Here is a 14772-nt window from a genome sequence, read left to right as displayed (position 1 = left end):
CGATTAGCTACAATTTTCACTAGAATCTTGATATCGAAGTTTAATACAGAGAGTGGCCTGCCTGAGGCAAAATCGATCAGTGATTTGCCCAGCTTTAGGTACACTGTGATGATGGCCTTTCACAGAGATGAAGGAAGCTCACCTCGATCTCGCCTCCTCAAAGACCGCCATCAGGTACGGGTCAGAAGATTAGAATACTATTTATAAACTTAAAACCGTCCGTCCCAGGCACTGTTCCGTTAGGAAGGGATTTAATTACAGCCCAGATCTCCTTGGAGGTTCGCGGTTCATTAAGAGGCTTCCGTTCATGGGCCTCTAGCCAGGACAGTTTAGCTTCTGACCAATAGTCAGTTAACGTACTCTCAGATCCACCTTTACCATACATGAAAAGATCAGTAGAACGTCTTGTGACAGGATATCAGGTGTAGTCCTCGTCCGCTCTAACTTGCACCATGTTTAGGACGCAGTAAACTGTACCAAGTTCTCCTAGATCTGTCACCCTCCCTGTATGGATGTGCTGTCACTTATCTTCCTAAATGCTTCACTTTCCCGAATGCCTTATACTCTATATTGCAACCGTGTTGTATGTAACTAGGTCATGATATGCCCCTCCCCTCAGCCCATATAATAACTATTTAATCTCGTCATTATTAGTTTGCATCTTCTACCCTATTAACATGAATATCCATGTTTTAGACCACCATTACATAATGATGAAAGATAATAGCAGGATAAAATGATTCTAGTCTATAATAAGAACTTTGGCCCCAATCCCTGTTGTGGTCTTTGTCCCTTTTCCAGGGTTTGGGGTGGCCTGTGTTTGAAGAGGCCTTCTCTTGGACCCTCTGCTGTGCTGGTGTGTTGAGCGCTGCGCGGTTGAGTCGTAGGAGGCCTTCTTCAGGACCCAAGCGACAGAGCCGAAACTCACGACATGCACTTTATTTTCGACTGTCTCATATGCAGGTCTGTCTGGGAGGCTCTCATGTAAGCTGGCTCCCCCTCCCAGGCCCGACCCTGATCTATTTCGCTTTATACGCACTCTCTCTAGCGCCCAAGCCCCACCCACCTCGAAAAACGTTTTTTTTAAAAAACACATTTTGATTGTCGAAGCAAAATAAACGCTGAACATACATAATCAACGTTGTACCCTGCAGAAAATCGAGCCTGTATATATAAGCTTTTTTTGGTGCATCTTTTCCGCATTTTAAAGGTGGCTTCAGTTAGTGTACATTCACGCCTTAATTCCGCTGAAGTATTTTCAAAACTACTAATAGATTTTTTCTCTGCCCTGCTTTTGTTGTTTTTAAGCTAGTATTCCACTGTCAGTAGCCCTCTGATGGTGGGACCAAGGATGCTACAAAGTCTGTACAATGATGCTCACTGTGGCTTCTGGGCTGAGTCAGTGAGTGTTGTCTAAAAAAGAAAATACAATCTTTACGGGAATGATATGAACATGGTTCGAGCCTAGCTCGGTTCACATATCTACCATTAGCTTGGCCCAGCAATCCACATGCTGTCCCCTTCCTTCCATAATGCAGGTGTAATAGGAAAAAAAATAGCTTTCTAATAAACAAAGACCAGCTTTCTGTACATGGGACCAAATAAAATTTGAAACTGTACTTCTGCTTGTGAACTTTTTGCACTTCACTGCCAGTTCAAATCGAACATTTTGGTCACAGAGCTGCACTTTGCAGTTCTGTCACTTTGAAAGCCTTCAACTTCTAGAACTCCATAGCTTTTTTTGGTGAAGCCAAGGAGAACCTTGGCTGTCTGTCAGACCTATATCATCAACTCTTCAAAAACGTTTCCTGATTGAGAGAGAGGGGGCTTTCGATGAGCCTGCTGCAGCCTTTCTTTCATGGGGTTTTCATGGATTGCCATTGGTGGATGAGCTCCTCTGAAGTTACTCTGCTGTTAATGCAACATTGTAGTTGCTAGTTTATGGCTTTTTGTTCAGTAATTGTGTGGTGTTTGGATGCCTTCGTAGGTTATAAAGTCAGTGCTTTTCACTAATCCTCCTTATGTGTTCCTTTGTTTTACTTTGCTGGCATGATTACATGTTGGATCTACAGCTTTTGTGTTCATAGGCTTTCCTAAAGATGCGATCGGAATACTAACCCAGTGCCGGTAGTATCTATGGAGTAGTTTGCTGTGTATGCCTTGTATCCGGGTACGCCTGACCTGAGGGGTGCTGCTCCCATCTTCCATGTTGTTGTTGGCCAAGATGTTGCATCGTTATGTGATTTTCTTTAAATGATCACAGGAACAACCCACAAATTTTTTTTTGTAAAAGTACCACAAAACCTTTTGCCTAAGACTAACTAGAAAACACACAGACCGCTGCAACATAGGAAACAACATGTGCTGAGACCTCTACAGTGAAGGCCAATAGAAGGTCCACACCACTGGCCATACTCTTGTATTTCTGGCTCAAGGTGGCATATAGAAAGGCATTTCCCACACTCCCTGATCTTGATGATCACAACTCGATACATCCGTGCAAGTCAATGCACCGTGCTGCATCCTCCGTGCAAAGACCGAAGGAAGCATGGAGTTGGAGCCACCTTCAGCTGGCAATCAATGGAAATTCTTTTGGTCACAAACAAGCGCCTTGTCGTCCAACTGCAGACTCTGGCTAATGCACATGAAATTCATACGAAGAATTTACTACACCCCAGAACAGTTACGCAGACAGGGCTCCGAGCATATTGTAGATGCACCTGTGGTAGTTGTCTAAATGCTGCATTCCTCAATTTGGTACGGTTATGTCCTCTGGAGACATGATCCTGGATGGAGGTGCTACATACGGTATTGGCGATCATCGAAAGGCATGTGACGATGCACTCGAGGTGTGCACTACATACGGCCAAAAATTGCCTCTGTAGCCGAACATTCTGGCAGGGCCAACTAATTACTAGACACATACTAGAAGTAGATGCCACCTACAAACGGACCCAGAATTATCCCTCGCCTATTTATTTGCTGGGTTGCCTTGTGTTTGGCAACTGTTAACTTTGACCTATGCTTTCTTTCTTTTGGAATTGCATTTTACTAGACTTTCCCACTAAACATTTCTTTTATAATGCCAAGTGGGGTTCAAATGCAGCGTAATTTATAAATCATCTTTTGCACACAGTATACTAATTAGGCTTCTGACCTTTTGACCTCACACCATACTTTGTTGGTGTTTAGATAAAGAGAAGAACATGTTCATTGAATAAATAGTAGACTGTATTCCTGGAACCATGAGGCGAATCCTGATCTCCTCAGTTAGCTGAATTGTGTGACCCTACGCAAATTGGGTTACTTCACCATGATCATTTACTTTGAGTGTTACATTAAGGAGTATTTGAAGTAATTTAGCTAACTGCCTTAACGCTCACTTGTATGCAGTTTAATAAACTATATTATTGCTCGATTAACATAACTATCAATCATGCAAGTAGTGCATGTTACTTACTGAATTGCTTCTGGACTCCTAGCAACAATCGCAGCAATTGGGAGCGGATTCTTACATCTTTTTAAGTCTTAATAATTGAATAACTATCTCTCAAATGTAGCACTTACAAATAACACAGGAGTTTTAAAAATCTAATTTTTAGGTTTTGCCTACTTGACCGCACAAGCTTGTCACTCTCATTTTGTTTCTTTCCGTGGCTCACCTTTGCTTTCTCATTTGTCCCTTCCGAGGAGCATAGCCTCCCTACCATCCTTTTCATTGGATGACGTGTATCTTTCCAGAGCTTCCTTTCAAGGACCTTAGTATTAATTTTCTTTCAGCACTCGTTTTTGTGCTTTTTAACTATCCCGAGTGCCATGCTTCCCTCTCCTAGACACCCACTGCCTCTTGCGCTCTCCCTGTTGCTCTCTCCCTCGTGCCATGCTTCCCTCTCCTAGACACCCGCTGCCTCTCTTGCGCTCTCCCTGTTGCTCTCTCCCTCGTGCCATGCTTACCTCTTCCAAACACCCGCTGCCTCTCTTGCGCTCTCCCTGTTGCTCTCTCCCTCGTGCCATGCTTCCCTCTTCCAAACACCCGCTGCCTCTCTTGCGCTCTCCCTGTTGCTCTCTCCCTCGTGCCATGCTTCCCTCTCCTAGACACCCGCTGCCTCTCTTGCGCTCTCCCTGTTGCTCTCTCCCTCGTGCCATGCTTCCCTCTCCTAGACACCCGCTGCCTCTCTTGCGCTCTCCATGTTGCTCTCTCCCTCGTGCCATGCTTCCCTCTCCTAGACACCCGCTGCCTCTTGCGCTCTCCCTGTTGCTCTCTCCCTCGTGCCATGCTGCCCTCTCCCAAACACCCGCTGCCTCTTGCGCTCTCCCTGTTGCTCTCTCCCTCGTGCCATGCTCCCCTCTCCCAAACACCCGCTGCCTCTTGCGCTCTCCATGTTGCTCTCTCCCTCGTGCCATGCTTCCCTCTCCCAAACATCCGCTGCCTCTCTTGTGCTCTCCATGTTCCTCTCTCCCTCATGCCATGCTCCTTCTCCCAAACATCCGCTGCCTCTCTTGCGCTCTCCATGTTCCTCTCCCTCGTGCCATGCTCCTTCTCCCAAACATCTGCTGCCTGTCTTGCGCTCTCCATGTTGCGCTCTCCCATGTGTGCTTCTTCTCCCCTGGTTTCTCCAGGATATCCTCTTGCTGATTTGCTGCTTTGTCGCTTCTCCACATCCAGGTTTATTTTATCCTCCACCCCATTGCTTCTTCCCACCTGCTCCTGTTACTCCTCAAATCATTCCAGGCATTCCAATTTTTTCTGCACTGTAGTTCATTATTTATTTTGAGACCCCGGCAGAGGTCATTTGCTGCTGGGCACTCCTCTACATCAAAATACTTAGCATTTCTTTGATTTGTTATTGACAGATCTAAGCAGCATTCGGAAAGTTAGTAGGTTCAAAAGGTGCAACCTATTAATGTTGCCAATGCTTGTTGACCCCCGGGGGCCAAGCCACCTTCTGGTATTACTCTTATTCAGAATTTAAAAGTAGGCAAGCCATGTATGACTTAACCCTATTTAATTGCAATGATTCCATAGAATAAGACCAGTTCAAAGCCAGCTATGGACAGTGCTCTCATTGCTGAACTTGTTTTTTGTTTTGTGACAGACTTCCAGAAGAAACAGCCGGACGAGGACTCCACCCCCAGCACCAGCAGCAACCAGTCAGACCTTTTTCCAGGGGAGATAAACAGTGACAACAGCAATACCTCTTTGAGCACGCAGAATGTGGGCTCCCCACCTCCGCTCTCCACAGAACTGAATGTACCTTCGCTGAGCCAGGAGGAGTGTAAGTGCACCACTTCCTGACCCTGCCCTGTCTTGTATACTCTATATGGTTGAGTTAGGACACTCGTGCACCCACTCCTGCTGCGGTCCACTCCTGCTGCGGTCCTGTTTCGTATACTCTATATGGTTGAGTTCGGACACTTGTGCACCCACTCCTGCTGCGGTCCACTACTGCTGCGGTCCACTACTGCTGTGGTCCACTACTGCTGCGGTCCACTACTGCTGCGGTCCTGTTTCGTATACTCTATATGGTTGAGTTCGGACACTTGTGCACCCACTCCTGCTGCGGTCCTGTTTTGTATACTCTATATGGTTGAGTTAGGACACTTGTGCACCCACTCCTGCTGCGGTCCTGTCTTGTTTACTCTATATGGTTGAGTTAGGACACTTGTGCACCCACTCCTGCTGCGGTCCTGTTTCGTATACTCTATATGGTTGAGTTAGGACACTCGTGCACCCACTCCTGCTGTGGTCCACTACTGCTGTGGTCCACTACTGCTGCGGTCCACTACTGCTGCGGTCCACTACTGCTGCGGTCCTGTTTCGTATACTCTATATGGTTGAGTTCGGACACTTGTGCACCCACTCCTGCTGCGGTCCTGTTTTGTATACTCTATATGGTTGAGTTAGGACACTTGTGCACCCACTCCTGCTGCGGTCCTGTCTTGTTTACTCTATATGGTTGAGTTAGGACACTCGTGCACCCACTCATGCTGTGGTCCACTACTGCTGCGGTCCACTACTGCTGCGGTCCTGTTTCGTATACTCTATATGGTTGAGTTCGGACACTTGTGCACCCACTCCTGCTGCGGTCCTGTCTTGTTTACTCTATATGGTTGAGTTAGGACACTTGTGCACCCACTCCTGCTGCGGTCCTGTTTCGTATACTCTATATGGTTGAGTTCGGACACTTGTGCACCCACTCCTGCTGCGGTCCTGTTTCGTATACTCTGTATGGTTGAGTTCGGACACTTGTGCACCCACTCCTGCTGCGGTCCTGTTTCGTATACTCTATATGGTTCAGTTAGGATACTTGTGCACCCACTCCTGCTGCGGTCCTGTCTCGTATACTTTATATGGTTGAGTTAGGACTCTCGTGCACCCACTCCTGCTGCGGTCCTGTCTTGTATACTCTATATGGTTGAGTTAGGACTTTCGTACACACACTCCTGCTGCGCCAACTCCTACTGTGGTTCTGTGTTGTATACTCTATATGGCTGAGTTAGGACACTTGTGCGCCCACTGCTGCTGCGGTTCTGTCTTGTTTACTCTATATGGTTGTGTTAGGACACTCGTGCGCCTACTGCTGCTGCGGTCCTGTCTTGTATACTCTATATGGTTGAGTTAGGACAGTCATGCACGCCCTGCTGCTACGGTCCTGTATTTCAAACTCTATATTGTGTCAAAGGCAGGCGGGACATATACCCTCTGCGGCCGTGTCCTGTCAGGAAGAGGGTCACATGTCCACTGCAGTAGTAGCAGTAGTAGTACCCGCAAAAAACATTTTGCAAGAGTTTATAGTGGGAGAAAAAAAAAAAGAAATCAGTAATGTATTTCAGTTTTTGGGCCCACACAGGTTCCTGCTGCTGTATTGAGGTATGGCTGAGTAGTGTTTGACGTTTGGGAATGGGTGTATTCTAGGCTTGCAGGATAACCTGTCACCGGGTACATGTTTCAATTATTTAATGCAAGAAGATGTATCCCGCAACTTGGACCTGACTCAGTCACTCGTCCATGACTAGGGCAGAGGAGGAGGATTCAGGGTTTGGGGGGGCTGCGTTTTCCGAGAGCCCCTCACTTGTACTATAACATTTATTTATAAACTTGGAAAGTATGACGTTCCTATAAGTGACCTCACCTGGTAAGGCAGATGGTCCTCCTCTTCTGAAGGATCATCCTTCGGGAACTTATTAACCACGAGGATTAGTGAAATGTCCTCTTCCATATTCCACTCCAGTCAAAAACTGCCTGGGCATAACTCCTTTGGTAATACTGTTTGTTTTTCATTGGACTGTTTAGATGGACAGATACAAGGAACACACCCGTTTATTTTGTATAGGCCTCCACCATTTGTGTACTTACTGAATTGTATTGTAGTGAATGCTTGAGCTTAAGTGCCTCTGAAAGTAGCATATAGAAAATGTAAAAACAGGTTTTTACCATTATATAGATCATTTGTTGGTGGTGTCATAATGATTTCAGGCATTTTGGTGATTTCCAGGTTGATTTCAGCCTGTGGAACAAATTGCTGTTTTGGTGAACCCTGTTTGAAGAAAACAGTCCCGCTCTTTGACGGTCCCTACTGTTGTGTTCCTTTCATCCCATTTTGGTCAACATCCTCTTAACTCCCGTGGTTTGAGTTGAGAACGTCCTCGTAATGGAAAGGACTCCATTTCAGTTCTGCCCCACTTGCCACTTCAAGTACCCGAGAACCGATCTCACAGAGGTTAGCGACCTTTGCTTGTCTCCAGGCCACTGGTTTGGCGTGTCTTGTGTTCCAGAACAAAAAGACTCTTCGGAAACAGTGTGCTCATTGAATTACCTCGGCCTCTATGGTGCATAGAAGAGAGGAGGAAGATACTCAAGACCTCTTCGGTGAGTGAGAGGAGTAAGATGTTAACCACCTGGCTGCTCTAGGTGCAGAAGTTGAGGTGACATTTGTTCGAGGCATGTGGGCTGCTGAATTCATATCTGTGCATAGATCGCCGCCTAGTGTTGGGTCCGGATGTTTGCACGTTGTTGTCCTGGAAGAGTCTTTGAAGTATCCTGAGATAGGTGTCTCCTCCCCTGGACCACAGTGCGCATAGGCATCCTCTCCATCCTCAGATTGTTTTTTTCCGCCATTGGGTTCGGATGTGCTTATCTTGACTCAAGTTAGGAAAATTTAGTTTTCAGGCCAAAAGGCCTTTAGTTTTCGTCGGTACTGTTCCCGATCGGTATCGACAGTTTACTGGCTAGTTTAGCGACTTTAACAACTTTTTCGGATCCATTATATCCGACCATCGACCAAACATCGACGATGGAATCAAGGACCCCATTCAAGCGGTGTCCTGTTTGCCACGCGAAATACCCACATATCGACGTCCACCCGGTGTGCAACAAATGCCTCTCACCGGATCATGACGAATCGAAATGTATGGCCTGTGCCCGATTCAGATCCAAGAAGACTCCCCGGAATCGACGAGCCGCGCGACTGGAAGCGCAGCAAGCGGCACCGGCCCGACCAACATCTTCAGCACCGAGGACGAAGATGTCGAAAGCGTGGAAAACATACCCTCCAGCCCCGCTTCTGAACACGGTCGCAGATCGGAAGACGTAGATGAGGAGCTTTTTCACAGGGAAGAAGCCGACGATGAGGTAGGAGACTACGATGAGGCCTTAGGGGCCGAAGAAGGTAGCTCTGGTGAAGAGCAGGGCCTACCCGTCCAAATGGAGGATATCCCAGTGCGTCAGTCTACGGCTCCGGTCGAGGGATCGCCTTCGGGCCTTACCCAAGACCAATCCCGCAGTTCTTCGGCCCCACCCTCTGGCCCGGCCTCGGACATCCAGCGAGAGCCATTATTACCCAAAAAGACTGGTTTCCCTTCCACGAAACCGAAACCAATCGTCGCACCGGGTCAACAGAAACCGAAAGTGAAACTAACACTGGTCGGCTCGAGGACCACCACACCTTCGACGCCAGCCAAACCCGTCGGCTCCGACCGCACCAAAAGGGACTTCGGTGCCGAACTCGCTGCAGCCGATGTCGGCGCCGACCCAAAGAGAAAAGCCTTCGGTACCGCCAAAGCGCCTCGGCCCCCGGCACCGAAACAATCGGCACCGACCACCAAGGTTAAAATGGCCGCTGCATCACAATCCACCTCGAAAGCAGCGACTACGGTCCAATCATCGACGCCGTCGACAGCTACTACCTCTCCTCGACTCGATGACCCTGTAGCTCCAAAGACGTCCACACCTACCTCTACGGAACCACTCGGCGCCAAAGAACCGTCGGCGTTCCAGGTGCGACATGTTGCAGCGTCCTTGCAACGCATCAGAGAAAAGGCAGCCCTCCAGGCCACGTCGGGCTCCGAGCCGAAAAAGGCTCAAAAGGCACCTTCGGCACCAACCAACATCACCTTTGGTTTGCCGCCATCCACGGCGCCGAAACTATTCGAGATCAGAACACATGTTACCCAGACAAGGTCCCCATCTACTGAACACTCTCCTACTGGGACATCACCGTCCCACTTCATCAACGCCGACACCGGCAGGCTCATGCTCCGAAAGCGGAAGATCACTTCCGGGCAGGCTTTGGACTCTTACAGGATCCCGCTAAAGCAAAAACTGCCGGCGGAATTGGAACCAGTTCTTTATGAACGCCTCCACACCTCTTACCCAGATCCACATTCCTTCTCTCCGACGCACTCCGACACGGACGCAGTGGAGGACTACATGGGTGACGACACCACCTACCCCGGGGATATGGACCCTGAGGGCCAGCAGGACCCTGATCAAGTCTGGGATGACCCTGTAGACCCAGGTGCCGCTCTGGATACACAGGACACGCAGCTTTATGGCGCAAAAACGTCTCCCACAGAGGACACTGCTGCATTCAACGCCCTCATTGAACGTGCCGCAGCCAATCATGGAGTGCAACTCCACTCAGACACAATCGAGGACGATTTCTTGGTGGACACTTTCGCATCCTCAGAGAGGACTGTAAAGACTCTGCCCATGTTGAAAGGTGTCCTCAAGCCAGCAAAGGACATTTTCAAAGAAACCACTAGGGCACGGGTAATAAACCCCAGGATCGAGAAAAAATACAAGCCCGCACCTGGGGACCCTACGTACATTAGAGGCCAGTTACCTCTGGACTCCATCGTAGTTGCTAATGCTCGCAAACGGGCACACTCGCAGACAACTGGTGATGCTCCTCCCCCGGACAAAAAGTCCAAGGTTCTAGAGACCTCCGGCAAAAGGATTGCAGCCCAGGCGGCAAACATATGGCGCATTGCCAATACACAGGCGCTCCTCGCTCGCTACGATCGCTCGCACTATGACACGTTAGAGACCCTACTCCAACATCTACCAGACGAGTACAAAGAGGCAGCGGAGCTCCTCATCAGGGAGGGGTAACTTCTCACAAACGCATCCATCAAGTGTGCACTGGATGCCGCCGACACAGCTGCAAGAGCAATAAATACCAGCGTCATGCTACAACGACACGCCTGGTTACGAATCTCCGGATTCAAACCTGAGGTTCAAAATAACATCCTCAATCAGCCGGTCAACCCCGACTACTTATTCGGACCGGAGGTTGACACCACCTTAGAAAAGATAAAAAAAGACACAGACACTGCAAAGTCGATGGGGGCTCTGCAAACGCAGACATTTCGTAGTGGCTCCTTTCGTTGCCCCGGAAATAGAGGAGCGGGTAGAGGACAGGGGTCACAGCAAACCTACAATAAAGGGGGCACACAAAGTTCCTACGATAAAAACACCCGAGGTGGATATCGTGGCTCCAGCACAAAGGGCAGAGGACGCAGTTACGGCAATACCAGGTCCTCCCCCAAAAACAAAGTGACGCCCTCTCCCTTCCCCCCGACCACATAACACCTGTCGGGGGAAGGCTCCAGCGGTTCCTGTCCACGTGGAATACCATCACCACGGACAGGTGGGTCAAAGATGTTATCCAACACGGTTACTGCCTCGAATTAACCTCCACTCCACCCACAATACCGCCAAAGCACCGTCCTATGTCCTCAGAGCACTTAGCATTATTACAGCAGGAAGTGCTAAGTATGCTGCAAAAAGGCGCAATAGAGGTCGTGCCCGTCCACCAGCAGGGGACAGGGGTGTACTCTCTGTACTTCTTAATACCAAAAAAGGACGGGTCACTCAGACCTATACTAGACCTGAGACCCCTCAACCACTACATTCTCTCAGAGCATTTCCACATGCTCACCCTACAGCAGGTTCTCCCGCTGCTCAGACAGGGAGACTTCCTAGCCACGCTAGACCTCAAAGATGCGTATTTCCACATACCCATACACCCGTCACACAGAAAATATCTCAGGTTCACTATTCAGGGGCAGCACTACCAATTCAAAGTCCTTCCCTTCGGAGTGACAACAGCACCCAGAGTTTTCACAAAGTGCCTAGCTACTGTGGCTGCACATCTACGGAGGCAACACATTCACGTCTACCCTTACCTGGACGACCGGCTTGTTCAGGCAAAGTCAGCCCAGCAATGTGCCAGCCACATGTCCCGCACCATTCACCTTCTTCACAGTCTGGGATTCTCACTAAATTAACTAAATCACATCTCCAACCCGCACACGTACAACAGTACCTAGGTGCGACCATAGACACTCTGGCGGCCACAGCTCAGCCAAATTTAGTGAGGATCAACAGCATGCAAATGCTGATCTCCAAGTTCAAAACCCAACACTCCCTTCCTGCGCGAGTGTTCATGCAGTTGATAGGCATGATGGCCTCCTGCATTTTCATAGTCCCGCACGCGAGACTACATATGCGCCCGCTTCAGGAGTGCTTGGCACGTCAATGGAATCAGGCTCACGGGCAATTAAAAGACCTAGTGTTGGTGAGCGGTCGGGCATACAACTCTCTGCATTGGTGGAATCCACAAAACCTTTGCAAGGGCCGACCATTCACGAGCCTGTTCCACAAATAATACTGACAGCGGACGCGTCTCTCCAGGGATGGGGAGCTCATGTACTCAACTACACAGTGCAGGGACTATGGACAATACAACAAAAGAAGATGCACATCAACGTTCTGGAACTGATGGCAATCTTCCTCGCCATGAAGGCATTCAAAGTACACTTGTGCAACAAAGTTGTGTTGATCCGGACGGACAACATGACTGCCATGTACTATATACAGAAGCAGGGAGGAACGCACTCTCCACAGTTGTCTCATCTGGCTCAGAGCATGTGGAAGTGGGCCATTCAGAGGGACATATTCCTCATGGCGGAACACCTCCCAGGCAAGGACAACCAGATGGCGGATCTGCTCAGCAGACACAGCCACCAGATGCACGAGTGGGAGCTACACCCGTCAGTACTCCAACCGTACTTCCAACAGTGGGGTCATCCAGAGATAGACCTATTCGCCACAAGCGAAAACGCAAAATGCCAAAGCTTTGCCGCCAGGTTCCCACATCCACAGTCGCAGGGCAATGCAATATGGATGAACTGGTCCGGCAGATTTGCGTACGCTTTTTCCCCAGCGCCGTTGATACCGCTGGTGGCACGCAAACTGCGACAACACTCACTGATACTCATCCTGGTTGCTCCAACATGGGCACGCCAGTCATGGTACACCACCTTTCTGGAACTTTCCGTGGTGCCACATCAAAGGCTGCGGATCAAACCCGCGCATTTGACGCAGAACCATGGAGAAATTCAGCACCCAGAACCGCAACAGCTGAACCTGGCGATCTGGCTCCTGAAGTCCTAGAGTTTGGCTACCTAAACCTGCCACCTGACTGTATGGAGATCATTAAGGAAGCTAGGAGACCCACTACCAGAGCTTGCTATGCAGCCAAATGGAAGAGGTTTGTCATTTATTGCAATAACAATGACATTAACCCGCTAGATGCATCCATTCAAAACATAATCTGTTACCTCTTACACCTATACCGATGCAATCTGGCTTACACCTCAATACGTATCCATTTAACCGCAATAGCAGCCTATCTCCAAAACAGGCAGCACCTCTCTTTATTCAGAGTGCCTGCCATCAAAGCCTTCTTGGAGGGACTTAAACGAGTGATTCCCCCAAGACACCCACCAGCACCAGTGTGGAACCTCAACTTGGCTAGTACGAGAGGAGTGGTTACAGGGGCAATAATGAAAAGGGAAAGGGGAACAGCTCCAAAAGGGACTGCTCTTCCAAAACAGTGACACTATCCACATTTCCCCCTGATCAGATAACGCCAGTCTGGGGAATGTTGCAGGGTGGTCAGAAATTGCCTTCGACCATTGGGTTCTCAACGTTATATGGGAGGGGTACTGTCTGGAAGTCACTCAAGTACCACCAGACATTCCTCCCCGCCAACACAAAATGCCCGCAGAACATTTGAGACTCCTTCAGGAGGAGATACAGGGCCTCCTCGCCAAAGGAGCTGTAGAGCTGGTACTGCAACAACGTTGTGGAAAGGGGGTCTATTTCTTGTAGTTTCTTATCCCCAAAAAGGACGGCTCCCTCAGACCTATACTCAGGAGCCTCTTCCTTCTCTCTGAGCACTTCCAAATGGTGACTCTACAAGACTTCATACCCCTACTCCAGAAAGGCGACTTCATGACCACCCTTGATCTGAAGGATACTTACTTATACATATTCGTCCACGAAGCGCATCGAAGATACCTGCAATTTGTAATGAGTGGACAACATTACCAGCTCAAAGTACTTCCATTCGGGGTTACTGCAGCCCAAGGGTCTTTACCTTACCAAATGTCTGGCCGTGTAAGCAGCTCATCTCAGGAGGGGTGACATCCACGTATTTCCTTACCTGGATGACTGGCTGATCAAGAGTGCCATGCACCAACTATGCTTTGCTCACACCCAGACCACCATCTGGACCTTACATGGTCTAGGTTTCACCATCAGTCTGACAAAATCTCAACTCCAACCCCTACAAATGCAGCCCTTTCTCTGGGCCATCATAGACTCCCAGTTCAGCTCGAGTGCAAGCTTTCGAAAACCTGCTGCCTATTTTTCAGCCAGATTGTCAGATGACGGTCAGAATTGTGATGCAACTGCTCGGAATTAAGGCATCCTGTATAGCGATAGTTCCTCTTGTCACATGTGTCAGTTACAGGAGTGCTTAGCAGCATAGTTGTCTCAGGCAGAGGGTCATTTAGAAGATCTAGTGTTGGTTTGGGGCCGCACACATTACTCTCTGCAGTGGTGGAACACAAACCACCTGTTGAATGGGTGACACTTCCTCAACCCAGTTCCGCAGGAGACCATGACCAAGGATGCCTGATTCACTGGCTGGGCACATATCTCAAACATTTCACAATTCAGAGGACGTGGACGCCTGCCCAGCAATCCCTCCACGTAAACCACGTGGAGCTGCTGACCATACAGCTTGCTCTCTGGGCATTTCATGCTCTAATACAAGACAAGACAGTCCTGATACATACATACATACATACATACAACACAACTGTCATGTTTTACTCACAAAAAAACAATGGGACACACACTCAGTACTGCTGTCCAGTGTGGCCCAGAGCAGTTGGCGGTGGGCGATGCACCACAGAGTGCCTCTGGTTATTCAACACATTCCTAGGGTGGACAGCGATCTGGCAGACCTGCTCAGTAGGATGCATCCACAAGTCCAATAGTGGGAACTCCACCCACAGGTCCTACTCCCCTACTTCCAGCATTGGGGGTTCCTACAAATAGACCTGTTTGCCACCGCAGAAAATGCAAAATGCCAAAACTTCACCACCTGGTTAACACACTCACTGTCTTTGGACAAT

General features: G+C 48.9%; 1 protein-coding gene across 1 annotated transcript in view; it reads left to right on the top strand.

Moving 5' to 3' along the window:
• The window catches only part of ZFAND3 (zinc finger AN1-type containing 3), a 621127-nt gene that overhangs the window by 365550 nt on the left and 240805 nt on the right, over nucleotides 1-14772 (top strand). The window contains exon 3 of the mRNA XM_085610242.1: nucleotides 5097-5276. Within this exon, the coding sequence (XP_085466368.1) occupies nucleotides 5097-5276 (180 nt within the window). The remainder of the gene's footprint in view (nucleotides 1-5096; nucleotides 5277-14772) is intronic.

The sequence above is a fragment of the Triturus cristatus genome, chromosome 6, assembly GCF_964204655.1.
Source record: "Triturus cristatus chromosome 6, aTriCri1.1, whole genome shotgun sequence".
NCBI classification, from domain to species: domain Eukaryota; kingdom Metazoa; phylum Chordata; class Amphibia; order Caudata; family Salamandridae; genus Triturus; species Triturus cristatus.
Note: the sequence above shows the minus strand (reverse complement) of the source record. Positions and strands in the feature narration are given on the sequence as shown.